The following is a 16378-nucleotide window of genomic DNA, read 5'->3' on the forward strand; positions in this document are numbered from 1 at the left end:
TTATCAATCACATAGTATTATACGACTTGAATGCCATTTACCTTTCCAGCAGACAGTGTACTTTCGAGAAGGCAATGAAGAACATGTAGCTTCATCACCAAAAGTTACAAAGCTAGAGGCATTCTTTACTCTGAACCAACAAGATCCTGCTGCTAATAATTTGTTGTATGTTGAGATTCCACAACATTATACCTGGCAAGATCAACAAAAAAAGTGGAAAACAAGACTGCGTGGAGCTGATAAAACCATCACACGTTTATACACAGTTAACCCAAAGAATGTTGAGCTATTTCATTTGCGTCTCCTTTTACTGCATGTACGAGGACCTAAATCCTTTGAAGATTTAAGGCTGCATGATGGAGTTGTTTTTCCAACTTTTTTTGAAGCAGCTTATTCCCGTGGAATTGCATCAAATGACGAGGAATGGCGTGAATGCTTAACCTAGGCTAAGGATTTTCAACATCCAAAACAATTGAGGCAACTGTTTGGCTTTATTTGTGGCATCAATGTTCCACCTAATGCTCTTGCACTTTGGAATGACTTTAAAACTTTTCTGTGTGAAGATTTCCTTAAATCTAATAATGAGGTGAATTCATTCAACATGTGTCTGTTAGAAATAGAAGAAATTCTAATTACTCACAATACATCATGTGAGTCACTTGGATTGCCCATTCCACTCAATTTACAATACGACAATGATGATAATCTATTTGATCTACTTAAACAAGATAGTTTATTTGAAGAAATGTACAAAGCAGCAAATGAAGAGCAACGTTTCGTCATTGATACAGTATTAAAAACTGTGCTATGTGATGAAGATAAAGAATCAAATGAGAAAGTGTTTTGCTTAACTGCACACGCTGGATGTGGGAAAACATTTGTTCCAAAAGCCATTTTAAGTAAATTGCGATCAATGCAGCATGATTGCATTTCATGTGCCTTTAGTGGTATAGCTGCCAGTTTGCTTGAAGGAGGAAGAACTCTCCATAATGTTTTTAAATTGCCCATCCCACTTTTAGAAAATGCTGTATCTGGCATCACAGCGAACAGCAGACATGCTATAAGGCTCCTCCAATCATCTTTAATAATTATTGATGAAGTTTCCATGTGTCCGATCTATGCCATACAAGTAATTGACAGATTACTTCGAGATATCGCCTCCAATGGTGACAAAGAAAAGTTATTTGGTGGAAAAACTGTCTTGCTTTGTGGAGATTTTCAGAAAACTTTGCCAGTTGTACCCCACTCTGGTCGCGCAGGAATAGTTGAGCTGTGTGAAATCCTGGCCATTTTGGTCTCAAATCATAAAAATGACGCTAACTCAAAACATGCGAGGCTTGCCAAGTGAACGTGAATTTATTAAATTTCTTAAGGAAATTGGCAATGGTACCCCTGATGATCTTATTGAGATACCAAACTTTCTGATCAGCTCTGCTTCTATCATTGATGAAATTTACGGTAATATTCCGGAAATTGTTCAAACTCCTGAGATAACAAATCGAGCAATATTGGCTCCGAAGAGTGAAGATTGCGAGGAGATTAATCACCAAGTTTTAAGAATGATGCCAGGTGAAGAAAGAACTTACATCAGTTGTGACTCAGTGGTTACTGACAACGAACATGAACAGACTCTCTATCCCACTGAATTTTTAAATAGCCTTTTAGTGAGTGGCTTACCTCCTCACAAACTCACATTGAAAGAAAATGCCATTGTTTTACAACACTTCAAAGGCACTTATTAATGGTACGAGAATGCGCGTCAAAAGGTTGCACCTGAACTGTTTAGATTGCGAAGTTTTAACAGGTGCTTCATCTGGACAGCGAATTTTGATTCCAAGAATAAATTTGAGAAGCTCTGGAACACTACTACTATTTATTTTAAACAGAATTCAATTTCCGGTGATTCTTGCTTTTGCTATGACAATAAATCACAAGGACAATCAATTAATAAGGTTGGTATTTACTTACCGCAACCAGTTTTTGCACATGGACAGTTGTATGTGGCTGCCAGTCGAGCCCGATCATTTGATGGCTTAAAGTTTTTTATTGCTGATACAGATGAGCAAGAACATTTAAAAAATGATCAGAGAGTCTTTACATAAAATATAGTTTATAAAGAACTTTTGTGAACAAAACTATTTTGTTTTATGTTTAATACCCATCGGAAGTAGGCAAGGAGACCTTCCAGAATCAAAACTCCCCATGAGAAATGAGATATGGCGATCGCGGTATTTCTCGGGTAATGCTAACAGCCATACATTTAAATTTAACAATTAGGTATAACACATTTTATTCAAAATGGACTCAAATCATTAAAATGATACTCACCCAAAACACTTGAGCCTTGCCAAGTGAACATAAATTTACTGAATTTCTTCACAAAATTGACAATGATACCTCTGGTGATCTTAAAGCCATCATTGATGAAATTTACCGTTATATTCCAGAAATTGCTCAAACTTCTGATAACAAATCGAGCAATATTGCCTCCGATGAATGAAGATTGCGAAGAAATCAAATCCAAACTTTTAAAAGATTGATGCCCGATAAAGAGAGACTATCCATCAGTTATGATTTGGTGGTTACAGACAATGATCACGAGCAAACGCTTTATCCCTCTGAATTTTTAAATAGTCTTTCTGTGGGTGACTAGTGTATACATTATTACCTAACTTTCAGTTAGTATTATTAAAATATTTTATTTTTGATGTTTTAGCATTAAAGTAAACAAAATATGTAATTTCAAAGCAAACGATCCTTTTCTTTTGCTTTCTTTAAACAGATATATAATTAATACCTTTAATTATATTTCTGCCCAAGTTCCATACAATTAAAATATTTAATTTAAGCTTTTTTTTTGTTGATAAAACTAAGGAAATTTTGATGAATTATTTCCCTAGCACAATTTATTATTTCCCAGGATAATACGAAACTGTACTGTTTTTCAGGTACAAGTTATTGTCAATATTCTAATTAAAAAATATTTGTCATGAGTTTTTCCAAGTACAATTTGCTGTTTCTGCATCTTTTATTGAACTAAATATGTAAATTCAAAACAATTACTTATTACTTTTATTTATATACTTTCATCAATATATATTTGCCTCAGTTTCTGTTCATTTTATAAAACTAAAATAATTAATTTAGATTTAATTTTAAAAAAAATGTTGTTGAACTGTTTTTTTGGTAAAATTTTTTAATATTTCAGCCTCATAAATTTAATCTTGAATTACTGACATTATTTGATATTGTTTTTGCTTATTTTTTGAAGTTAGGGCATAAGTTAATACAACGTAAATAATTATTACACTCTAACTAAATTTGTGTTAAATGTATAAAATGAAAAGAATTTATTTGAATTTTTACTTAAAATTAAAGAAATGTTGGTCCAATTAGAACAATTATGAATTAATATAATTGTAAACAAATCTTCATTTCAGTAAAATAATTAGTGCCATTTACTATTAATCTCAGCTGAAGTTCAGTTTTTAACAGCTTGATTAACTAAGAGTTTCTGAAGCCACATATAATTTTAAATACAGATAAGATGATTATTATATTTTATTACAGGTCTCGACGATGTCTTTGAACCCAAGTGGGTGTACTATAAAGAGCTGATGTTTCTAAAACCACCGTTCCTCGTGACAATAGGAATAATTTAAAGGTTCGTATAGAAATAATATTTTATCTTTAAAATTAGGCAATATGTTATTGCTTGAAACCCAATAAAATATTTGATTTACATCTCTAGTTTAAAACTATGAAATTAATATATATATATATTTTTACTTAATTACAGCATAACTGTTGAAATTAAATAAAAAAATTACTAATATATCGTTATTAGTCCTATAATTTCTCACTGTTGATTTTTTAACTTAAACTGTAAAGTCATCCATGAGGAAAGCAGATTGTTTTGTTATGATGTTCGGGGGAGAATGTTATTAATCCTATTGATTTCAATTATATAAAAATTTCGTTGGGAATCTCTTATAAGGATTTTTCTTCACGAAACCACATGATACCTTCTAACATTGTATTGCAAAATTTGGAGGTACTTATATCTGAAAAAACACATTTCAGTTTCAATTGATGAAGCCTATATAAATCATGGCAAGTCAAAAGTTATTAAATTTAAGTGAAATCAACATTATTTGCAAATTTCCTTGTAAGTTAAATTATTGCTCCTTTAAACCTAAAAACACTATTAATAATTTCCGTAGAAGCACATTGATAAGTTACTTTAAAAGTCACATGAAGCTTTATTTCCTTACAGCAAAAACAAAGAAATTGCGAAAAAATTCGAAGATGACTCCACGGATGAAGATCCCTATTTGGAGAATAATCTTAACTCTACAAACACCACGCCAACCTAGCAACGAAAAAGAAAGTTCACGCAGGAGGGAGATTTAATGGTTGCAGCAACAGCAGCCATTAACAATGTTGCCAGAAAAGACGGTTTGGACTGTTTCGGCTCGTACATCGCAGGGGAGTTAAGAACTTTGTCACCAAGGAGCTGGAATTCGCTTATGGAATTAAAAAAAAATTAAATGATTTATTTAAATTCAGTTTTTTTCCCATCATTTTAACCAGAAATCATACAATATCAACATTTCTTATTGCACCGGTTGTTAGATATCATTAATTTTCAGAAAAATAATGTATTGCAGACAACAAATTTAAAACAAATACCTTTATTAATACTAAAAAAACTATATAAAAAAATCAAACATCTAAATAATTGCAAATCAGGGTAAAAGAAATGAAAAACATATAAACACTTTAAAATAGACTGTTAATACATTTGCAATTAAACAAAAGATCACAGTGTGTCAACTATATTTACATTTTGCCTATTTTTTGAAGTTAGGGCAACTAAATTTTTAATACGCTTATGGAATTCAAAAAAGATTAAATTCAGTTTTTTCCCCATCATTTTAACCAGAAATCATACAATATCAACATTTTGTATTGCCCTGGTTGTTGAATATCATTAATTTTCAGAAAAATAATGAATTGCAGACAACAAATTAAAAACAAATATCTTTATTAATGATGAATACGAAAAGTCAATATTAAAAAAAAATATCGACCATTTTATTAATTGCAAATCAGGATAAAAGAAATGAAAAAACATATAAACATTTTAAAAAAGACAGATGATAGTGTGCTCAACTGTTAATGGAACAAAAGAGGCAAAGAACAAAATTAAAGCTGGATAGGATACAAAACTTAACAATTTAACATACTTTATTAAGAATTATTTTCAGAATGCTTCAGTATTACTTTTTATTTCATAATGCTAGAAATTAATTAAAAAAAGAATTAATTGAGAATTATTTTTAGAATCTTTATACCTAACTGCTCAAAAAAGGAAAGAAAATTTATTTTTTAAACTTGAACATAGCTATGCTGGCATTAGAGAATATAATGTACCTAACGTTTTAAATAATTGAAATTTATGTAGAAAAATTTATGTAGGTTAAATGTAAATAAAAATATATGAATACAGAATCGATTAATTAAACTGAATTTAATAACTGAATTTAACTGACATAAAATTGGAATAAAAAATAAGATTTTAAATTATGAATCTGTCTTGCCATGGCACTTTGCCAGCACCGTTGAGGTAAGAACAAAGAATTAAGCATTAAGAGATGAAAGGGAAGAACTTTGCCTTGCGACACCTCTAATTCCAGCATAGCTATGATCAGACCAGGGAGCCAGATTAATTGCTCCTTCCTGAGTGTTCTCTCGATTAAAAAAGTCAGGCAGAGAGTACCTGCTGGCAGAAGATGTGTTTCTTAAATAATTGCCAGCACGATACTCTCAACTTTTTTAATATCGAGAGGGTTGACTCGTTGAAGGACTTCGAATCTGGCAGATAAGATGCCAAATGCATTTCCGACAGTCCTTCTAGCCCTACTCAAACGGTAATTGAATATCCTTTTTGTTCGCGTTAAATCCCGGCTTCATCAAGTACGATTTAAGTGGGAAAGCCTCATCTGCGACCATCACAAATGGGGTTTCGCTATCATTCAATTGATTCAATAGCCTAGTAGGGCCTGGCACACAAAGTGCCCTGTTTTCAAGAGCACTAAATAGAGTTGATTTAGAAAATATGGTGCTATCTGCCACCCTGCCATTTGTGCCCACATCTATATACAAAAAATTACAATTGGCATCAACTATGGCAAATAGCACAATGCTGTTGCACATCTTATAATTGAAAAGCTGGGAGCCATATTTGCGCTTATGCCGCATCAGAATATGCTTTCCATCTAGGGAGTCAAAGCAATTTGGAAAGTTCCACTTTTCCTCGAATTCCTTCGCAATGGCAACCCACTCTTCTTCAGTTGATGGAGCCTAAAATATGAAAGCTTTATATAAGTTATACTATAAGGCAAAATAAATAAATATATTGTTAAGTTTTATCAATAATTAGGATGTTCACTCTTCAGGAGGATCCGAAATCTCTTGGGAGTAACATTGCAAGCTTTCTTGATCTAAATTAACAAATTTTTAGAAATAATGCTAAAATCTGCATGCAGAACATAACACAAATGAAGAACTTGTATTATATGGTAATAAATCTATTAATAAATCTATTAATATTTATATTTAAATCTTAATATAAATAAAATGATGAAAATCAATGGCGAAATATATTAATTGGAAAACATATATATATACTGAAAACTGATGTAAATAGTTACGTTAAAATTTAAGTGAAAGCAAAAACAGTTCTGCTACATTAAACATACCCGTATTTATTCAACCAATTTTTTTTTTACTCTCATTAATTCCCCTTAAAATATCACTAATCTGGATCTTCCAAGTTCTTTAATTGTGCCGGTATATGATTTTCAATTTATTTTCATGATTTTGTAGTGTTTCACAATACTAATTCTTCGATTATTTTATTTATTTTTAAATAATCCCGTGCAAAGAAAGGGTATGCAGCTAGTATTCTAAAAAAAAATATAGAGAAGTATGACAATAAACTATTGAAAAAACGCTCAACACCATGGATCAAATAGAACATGCCAAATAGTTACTCAAATTTTGCAAGTCATATCTTCTTGAAATTGAATCTAAGTTCCATTTTGCTTTTGTAAATCTGCGAAAGATGCAAAATTTAATTTCTAGATCAGCAGAAAATCGAAATGAGATTGATTTACTCAATTTCATCTCAATATTTGATTTTTAGAATTTCACAAATGAACTATTTGCAGAATTCCACAAATTCGCTGAAAAATCCTGCTATATACTTTTTATTTTTCTTCTCAGAGTATTACCTTTCTGTCAGTTACTGTTGTACAGAGTAATCGACAATAGAATTGCACAATGGGCTATTTGTGTCAGTCTGGGAAACATTCCCAAGCAAGGTCCGGTGATATGCCATCAAACTAATTATTTATTTAAATAAAATAACAAAAGTTTACACTCACTTGAATATAATCCTGTAATGCAGCATAAATTGCTTCACATGTCTCAGGAATAAAATTGGACAATGTCGATTTATCAATTCGAAATAAAAACATCAAGGAGGAATAGAGTCGCCTGTGAAAAAATAATCAAGTGAAAAAAAAAAAAAAAACAGTATCTATAGTGTGAAAAGAATATATAAATCGAATAGAGTAATTCTTTTACAAACTAGAGAATTGAGTGCTCTATTTTTTTCATAAGCAGAACTTTGTAAATATCAAGATTACATTATATTCTAAGAAATTAAATCACACTTAACATAAATCTTTCCTTATTTCATTAAATAGAAATCCTGCATGCACAGTCAAGCAAACTTTAATAAAAGAGGATATTCTCACACATTATATCATTTGCTTCTCATAAATCTTAGGTTAAACAACACATCAATAAAAAAAGTAAGCTAAATCAATGGATAATTCATTAACTAACGGAAAATTAAGAAAACAATTGATTTTTCTTTTCATTAACAGAATCTTGTTTTAAACATTCAGATAGCTATTAAGAACTAGAAAATGGAATTTCATAGAAAATATATACTTTTATTTAATAAAAATCCTGAAAGAATAATCAAACAGAAAGATCTCCATTAATTCATGATACTGAAAATTTCCTTCATGTTTTTAAGCTTATAAAAATTAAAAAAAAAATTAGATTTCCCACTGTGGTGCTAAGTTGATCTTCTGGGATTTAGTTTCACTCAAAGCTTTAAAATAGTTGAATAAACTACACAATATACACTATTCTTAAGTTCAACAGAATTCTTAATAATTTTTGTTGGATTAATGAGATTCGTGGTAACTTATGAATAAAAAAATTCTGTCGATACTTACCTGATGCTAAATATCGAAACGTCTCAGCAGCAGGAATGCTGTCTCTCATGATAGTATTTTATTTGGAAATCATGGGGGAAACCTTCGCCAACAAGAAAAGAAAACTCTTTTCATCCATCCGGACAAAATTTCTGAAGGCGCCCGGATCCTCTAATTTCAATTCAGCCATTAAAGAACGATAAGCACCCATTTTATTGCGAGGCAGTAACCAATCTTTAGACCAATTAGATCTTTTTTTTCTCTTTTTTTTCATAGTTGAAGCCGCAACAACAGCCATAATTGTAGCGTAAAGCGCAATGAGCGGAAAGGCAAAATATTTTTTAAGACAACAGAAGCAAGATATAACAAAAATTGACGGAATTCCGTTGCCTTCCATCTATCAACATCCCTCAAGGATCGAGGTTTTCGACTGAATTCAGAAGGCATGCAATCAGCAAAGGAAACAATCCTTTCAGAGATTTCTTCTATTTGTTTTGAACTGATTCTTATGCTATCAACATTTTTTCGATCACCATTTCTTATCCAGTACAAGATCAATTTTCTCACAACACCCAAGTCAACAAGATGCATACAATCTAATGGAAACTGCGTTAACATGCCTAAATTTAATTTTAATGAAGGTGAGCTTGTAACGTGATGTTTAAATTGTTTCAAATTTGCAAAATCTTCGTCTGTTCGCTTTTCACTGGTCAATTCTAGAAACTTTACATGACCTGCAACACTTTTTCCTTTTTGGACGCATTTTTCGCAACCCCAATTTTTCCAACCCGAGTTATGATTTTTAATGCCTTTTATAAAAACTCTAGCAGGAGCATCACAATTAAAATGCTTAATTGAAAATGAATATTTTATATAATTTTGTATAAAACCAACAGAAGACAAGTAATTTACTTCAGAAACGAAGTCTTCCAGAAATCCGTCTAAAGATTTTGGCTTTGTACTCCCACTATGGCAGGCTAAGGAGATATCTGGATTTCTAAAATTATAAGGCCTAAAATTGGCCAAAACTGATGGCCTGTGCTTTTTGTTAAAGGTAAACCATCGACATGTACTCTTAATTGGATATCTCTATTGAGACAAATTGATTGTAAATTAATTTTTTCAAAATATTTTTGTAATCCGAAATAAAAAAAACTCCCCTTCCTTAGATTTTTTTAATATTCGTCTCCCGACACGTTTTAAGTAATGCTCGACTGTCCCGAGGCAATTCAGGATGATGGTCTTTCAAAATGTTCAGCAAAGCGGTAAGACATAGTGCTTTATATTAAAGCGAACAGCCCAAAAACTGAGCTTATCACTTAACTTCTCTGAAGTATCAGGAACATCCTCAATATGCCCTAAAGGTTCTTGCCCTGAAATGAAATCAAGGTGCCCTAAAGGTTCTTGTCTTGATATACAATCAAGAGAACTATCCTCACAGGGCAAATTAAATACTGGCTGTAAGAAACATTGAACAGATTCTGGTGTAGGGATATTATCCAATTGGCCATCATCATTTAAGCCCGATGTAGAAGTACTTTCAGCATCCCTAAAAAAGAAAAACTTAAGTAGGAAAAAAATAAAAACAAATTAGTAACATAAAATTTAAAAAATACACAACCCTAAAGCTATATTACTAAAATACACAGGTATATTCTGCAAGTACAGTCATACTACAAGCTATGATATGTATACAAATTCAAACTATCGCCAAATCAAAATTACAGCTTTTTAAATTTATTTTAAAACAATGTCAACCCGAAAATATGCTTCTGGTAGTTTTAGAAAAAGAAAGAGAGAAGAGAAAGAAATGAGAAATGTAAGTCTTTTGAAGACAATGAAACCGTTAAATAATTTTTTTTCTGCTGCAAAACTCGCCAACATTGAGGAACAATCTGCCTTAATAGACAAAACTTGTGTTGAAGAAAATAGTTTTAGAGATAATTTGAAAGAAATCTGTGTGGAAGAAATCAAATCTATCTAAAGAAATCAAATCTTCATTTAAATAAACCAGATCAAACTTTAAATGAAAATGAAACGGCAACTGTATCTTCAGACGAAAGATTGCCAACCTCTTTAACCCACAATTCAAAGGTCATTTCAAATCCTGCCACCTCGTCTTCTCTAGATTTACTTGAGGTGTTCGATAGTGATCCTGCAATTTGGACCACAGTAACAAAAAAACTGAAGGAACATTTTGCTCGCAGTCCACCTAACCAAAACATTGCTGGTTTAAAATATTCTGTCCGTTTATTTGCACAGAAAACAACTTTTCACACAAAAAGAGAAATGGCTGGTGTATTCTCCGACTGTCAATGCTGGTTTTTGTTATGTGTGTAAATTGTTTGGCAATAACAGCGATTACTTAAGCAGTTGTGGTTTTACAGAATGGCACAATGTAAGTAAAAGGTTATGCTCTCATGAGACATCTTTTGCTCACAGGAAGGCTATAAACACTATGGTTCAGTTACGTTTAACTTCTGGTCGGATTGATAACAAAATAATGAGCAAAATGAAAGTGAAAAAATGTACTGGAGGAAAGAACTTTTCAGAGTTGTAGAAACTTTAAAAAGTTTACTTCAGTACGTGGGTTGGCAATTTTTGGTGATGATGAAACCTTTAGCTCTAACAAAAATGGCAACTTTTTGGGAATTTTAGAGCTTATAAGCAAATTTGATCCTTTTTTAAAGAAACACCTGAAAAACTATTGAAATAAAGGTAAAGGACATGTTAATTATTTATCGTCCACCACAGTTGATGAAATAATTCAAATTATGGCAAAACAAGTGCTAGATAAAATTGTTTCTGAAATAAATAAAACAAAGTACTTTGGAATCGTAGTTGATTTTTCCCCAATTACACACATTGATCAGATGTGTATTGTTGTGCTATATTTAGATGCGCAAAATGAACCTATTGAACGTTTCTTAACTGTTGTTGCCATACATAGCCATGCTGCAGAGCACCTGCATGATACAATTATGCGATTTTTAACAAATCTAACCATTAACTTGCAAGACTGCAGGGGGCAGTCATATGATAATGCTAGTAATATGGTTGGTAAGTACTTTGGCTTACAATCCAGATTAAAAAATAGAGTGCCCTTTGGCTGAGTTTGTGCCCTGCACAGCTCACTCACTAAAATTGGTAGGAGTGAATGCTGCAGAATCATGTGAAGCAGCTGTTTCCTACTTTGGTTTTGTGCAAGCACTATATAATTTTTTTTCAGCTTCCCCTCACAGGTGGGAGTTTTTTACTTCTAAATTCGAACAAAAAGATTTTCTTACTCTCAAATCTTTATCGTGTACAAGGTGGTCAGCAAGTGCTGCTGCCGTCAGGGCCTTAAGAAAAGGATATGCAGTTGTAATAAAGACATTGGAAGATGTCGCTAAAAATTCTAATGAAAAAGCTTCGACGAAACATGAAGCTAAATGTTTACTTAAGAAATGCCAAACTTTTGAAATTGCATTAATAACCATTATTTGGGATACGTTACTGCAGCGTATAAATGCTACAAGTAAAACTTTGCAGGCTCAAAATTGTACCTTTGAAGTGATAATCCCACTCTATGAATCCTTAGAAGGATTTATTCAGAATGTGAGAGTAAACTTTAGTTCTTATGAAAAGGAAGCTGAAAATCTTGTGGGAAATATTTCTTATAAAACCTCAAGAGTTCTTCGAATACCAAAGGCTTTAGATGATAGCACCAGTGAAAGTGTGAATTTGTCCCCAAGAGAAAATTTTTTAACTCAGACACACTATGTCATTTGTGACAATTTGAAATTTCATTTTAGTGAAAGAAAAAAAGCTTACAGCTTTCTCGAAAGAAGGTTTGGATTTCTAACCAATAAGAAACCAGTATGCTTGGAAACAGTAAAGCCATTTCAGGAAGCATACTTTGAAGATGTTGATGGACTTTTTGACTGATAAGTCAAACCCAACTGAAATATTAAAGACTATACGAATGCTACAGATAGAAGACACATATCCCAATATTGAAGTAGTGTTAAGGATATTCTTATCTATTCCTGTGTCAAACTGTTCAGGAGAGAGATCATTTTCTTTAATGAAAAGAATTAAGAATCGACTTCGTTCAAGAATGACAAGTCGCAGACTATGTGACTTAGCACTAATGTCAATGGAGTGTGATTTGACAGAAAGTCTAAAATTTGAAGATATCTTAAACGATTTCAACAGTAAATCAAGAAAAAAACTTATATAATAAGAAAAAAATTATATTGTACCAATTATTACATAAGTTTACTGTATTTTGTGTACAAATTTACTGTAAAATTGAAGTCCATAATCCCTATTCCCGAGAAGCTTCCTCAAAATGGCTCCATTGACTGTTTATTATTGATTGGACAGTTCTATAATTTATCTTCAGTAACACTACTTATAAAATATTGCAGATTTTTTAATTAACAATTTATATAAATATATTTCATATAGGTTTCCAAGTTTTTGGTAACTTTTTACTCTAAAAATCAAGTTTTCTATTCAGCTTCCTGGAAATGCTGATTACTGATTCTTTATTATTGAAATATAATTTCTATCGTGACTTTTTCACTGTTAAAATTATGTATTAAATTTATTTGTTTATGGTCACGTTTTGAACTTTTTATACTCTATTTGTATGAATTAAATTAAAATTTAACTGTTTTATTTTTATATGGATATACATATACACTGGTGAGCAAAACTTAAGCAACAAGTGGTTTTTCGGCCACAGCTCCCCAATGAAGTATAAGATAGCCATGAAATTGCAGTATAATATGCACGTAATTCAGTAGAAAGATTATTTGTATGCAAATTTTAGAAATAAAACGTCGTAGGTGCGTAGGTGATGTAAGTGTACGTAAACCTTGTGGGTCGGCGCGCGCAGGTCAAAGCTGTGATAAAAAGATGAAGAGCACCGTAGTTAAAGACATTCGCTGCATGTGCAAGTGATTTGTTTTGGGAAACATGTCTTCAAGAAATCATTTAGACGACTTTACTCGAAGAAGAATGATTGGGAAGCTTGAGGAGGGGCGTAGTGTGACTAGTGTCGCCGAAGAGTTCGGGATCAACAAAAGTGTTGTTTCTCGTGCTTGAAATGCCTTTAAAACTACTGATACAGCTGTTCGGAAGGTTGGTGGTGGCCGACACACAGACAAAACAACACCAAGAGATGACCGTTACATTGTCCTCCAGGTGAAAAGAAACCGTTTTCAGTCAGCGAGCGCCATATCTCAGCAACTGTGCACAGCCACAGGACGACAAGTATCAAGATTTGCAGTGGCCAGACGCCTCCACAAAGGTAGCTTATTTGCTAGACGCCCTGAACGCTGCATACCTTTAAAAGTTAGCCATCGGCGGCACCGTTTGGAGTGGTGCAGAGAACACGAAACCTGGACACCTCATCAATGGAGTCGCGTCCTCTTCACAGATGAGAGTCGTTTTAGTGCTACAAGCGATTCTCAACGTCAGTTGATCTGGAGAGAGGTTGGAGCTCGATTTCATCCCAATAACATCGCGGAAAGAGATCGTTACGGTGGTCCTGGAGTTGTCGTCTGGGGTGGCATTATGTTGAACGGGCGGACTGAGCTTCAGATCTTCGACCGAGGTTCTGTAACTGGAGACCGCTACTGCAATGAGGTAATCCTACCCCATGTGCGTCTGTTCCGAGGGGCCATTGGACCAGACTTCATTTTTATGGATGACAATGCCCGGCCACACCGTACTGCTAATGTTCAAGAGCTACTGGAAAGTGAAGATATCACACGAATGGATTGGCCAGCTTACTCTCCAGATCTAAATCCCATAGAGCATGTGTGGGATGCATTAGCGAGACGTCTTGCGACACGACAGTATCCTCCTGGTAACACCCATCAGCTGAAAGATGCGTTAAAGGAGGAATGGAGACGTTTACCCCAAGAACTCTTGTATAATCTGGTGCTTAGCATGGAGAGACGATGCCAAGCAACAATTACAGTAAGGGGAGAGCATATCCCATACTAGGGAAAATCTGCCAGTTGTACTTACGCTTCTTCATGCAATCATGTGTAACGTCACTATATGTCAAATAAAGCCTTTTTTTGTTCCATATCCTACTTTAAGCTTTATATTCATTTCTGCGCCCTTATTCTTTTACCATCGTTTAAGTGCAAAATAATGTACATCATATTCAAATTTCATGTCAATCGGATGATTTCTTGTAGAGTTATGACAAAAAACGCACTTGTTGCTCAAGTTTTGCACACCAGTGTAGATAATTAATATCTGCCTATTTTGAAATTACAATTATTCATTTATATATCTCTTCTTACTTATGTATATTTAAGATCAACTTTTTAAAAGAGGGTTTTTAATTAATTTAAGATCAGATTCATCGGGGCCCCCGATAGTCTAGTGCCTACAGTCCCCAATTTTCTAGATCTGTCCCTGATTATGATGATTATTTACAAAATGCAAAGAAGGGAATAATATGTGCGTTCCATCCTTAACAAAATGCGAGAATATTACCCATAATATTAAACTACGACTTATTACATGTTTAATTAAAAAAATTATATAGTTTTTTTGCGAATACAGCACTTTTATTATTTTAAATTAGTAACATATATGTTTATTATTAAAAGTACTTTGAAGAAAGATTTTAGTGCATATGGCTCTTAGGCATCCATCGGAAGGGAATTGAATTGAATTGAATGTTGGGTTTAATGGCACAAAGTCCACAGAAGGACATGCTGAGACAAACAAACGGTTTTAAAATAAAATACTAGGTAGATGTATACTACAAGTTTTTTCCATCAAAAATCACACGGAATTTATAAAACTGAATACAACGAAACCAACGCATTCAAAAGTCAGTTAAACAAGATAAAATTTAAATGTAGGTAAGTATCATAAAACAGTTGCATTCAAAGCTGAATAAAATCACATAACAATGTAAATAGGATAAAACAGTTATATACAGTATAAGAGACCAATTGCGCGTAGAAACGCAAAAATGTTAGGATGATGGCACAGTCATCTAACAAATCCTGCAGTGTTAAAATAGAACTACCAAAAAAGGTTAGACGATGACGGTTAAAACATGGGGCAATAAATTAAAATGTGATGGATTGTGAGTAAAACGTTGCAAGTATTGCAGTGAGGAGAAGGTTCACCAAACAGCAAGTGAAATCCATCGGAAGGGAAAGAAATGCAAGTAAGTTTCTTGTTCTCATGTGAGAATTAAAATAAATATTCGGCAATAACTAGGTTGCATCACCTGGAATTTCAAAATTACAAAATAAAGAATACAAAATTTAATATTATAACTAAATTTATACTTCATAATTAACTAGATGTAAAGAATTATAAAGAACTACTTAGTACTGATTTAATTAACAATAAAAACTTGATAGTAGATATGAAAAACAAATCGGATATGCTTAACAAATCAATTCAACAAATTGGATATGCTTAATTTTATTCCACTTCATATAAATACCCTAATCTTGTAATTTTTTTAACGGAAAAATTAGGCTGGAAAATAATAAAAACTGAAAAGCTAATAAATTGTAAATCATCTCACACTGAAATGAATATTTCTTACATAAAAAAGTTTTGTATAAAATTACATAACGTAAAGTGATATATATAATAAAAACTAACATACTTGCAAACATGGATGACTTTACTTGCTTCTACAAGTTCGTGTAATTCGGCTTCACATTCAATGGATTGCATGATCCTACTTAATTTTCTTTTTTTTAAAATTATAATCTTTTTGTTTACGCTTACCGTCCATGATTCCTCTAGGCCTAACATTTTCTTGATCCTTAAAAAATAATCACTATCAGAAATTTCAAGCACGACTCAATACACGACGACAAACTAAATACACGACCAAGCTGAGATTCTCTATCACGTGACAAGCATTCATATCGATATACTTCGTCGATTACACTATCGAGTTCGTTTCACGTTCCAATCCCGTTCCATATCGTTTTCACGGAGTTCTATTTTTTATTTTCACTAATATGAGCAAGTATAAAGAAATTTTACTTATTTTTATCTTTCTAACAATTATTTTGAACTTTAAAACTAAAATA

General features: G+C 32.5%; 1 protein-coding gene and 1 long non-coding RNA gene across 2 annotated transcripts; one reads left to right on the top strand and one right to left on the bottom strand.

The window, feature by feature from the left end:
* The first annotated feature begins 601 nt into the window (after positions 1 to 601).
* On the top strand, positions 602 to 1742 carry LOC122268790 (uncharacterized). The gene is made up of 2 exons (XM_071179179.1): positions 602 to 1294; positions 1374 to 1742. The coding sequence occupies exons 1-2, from the start codon at positions 602 to 604 to the stop codon at positions 1740 to 1742; spliced, it is 1062 nt and encodes a 353-aa protein (XP_071035280.1).
* Positions 1743 to 5239: 3497 nt separating this feature from the next.
* On the bottom strand, positions 5240 to 16325 carry LOC122268795 (uncharacterized). The gene is made up of 3 exons (XR_011636380.1): positions 15943 to 16325; positions 8288 to 9846; positions 5240 to 6534 (listed from the first exon to the last, which is right to left on the bottom strand). It is a non-coding gene; the product is annotated as an uncharacterized lncRNA (long non-coding RNA).
* Between the last annotated feature and the right edge of the window lie 53 nt (positions 16326 to 16378).

The sequence above is a fragment of the Parasteatoda tepidariorum genome, chromosome 3 (assembly GCF_043381705.1).
Source record: "Parasteatoda tepidariorum isolate YZ-2023 chromosome 3, CAS_Ptep_4.0, whole genome shotgun sequence".
In the NCBI taxonomy this organism is placed as follows: domain Eukaryota; kingdom Metazoa; phylum Arthropoda; class Arachnida; order Araneae; family Theridiidae; genus Parasteatoda; species Parasteatoda tepidariorum.

What these genes read in the sequence shown, in the direction of transcription:
- LOC122268790 (XM_071179179.1), top strand. Translation starts at nt 602, where the DNA reads ATGTGTCTGTTAGAAATAGAAGAAATTCTAATTACTCACAATACATCA. An exon ending in GTGAAATCCTGGCCATTTTG is followed by an intron (nt 1,295 to 1,373) that starts GTCTCAAATCAT and finishes AAATTTCTTAAG; the next exon opens with GAAATTGGCAATGGTACCCC.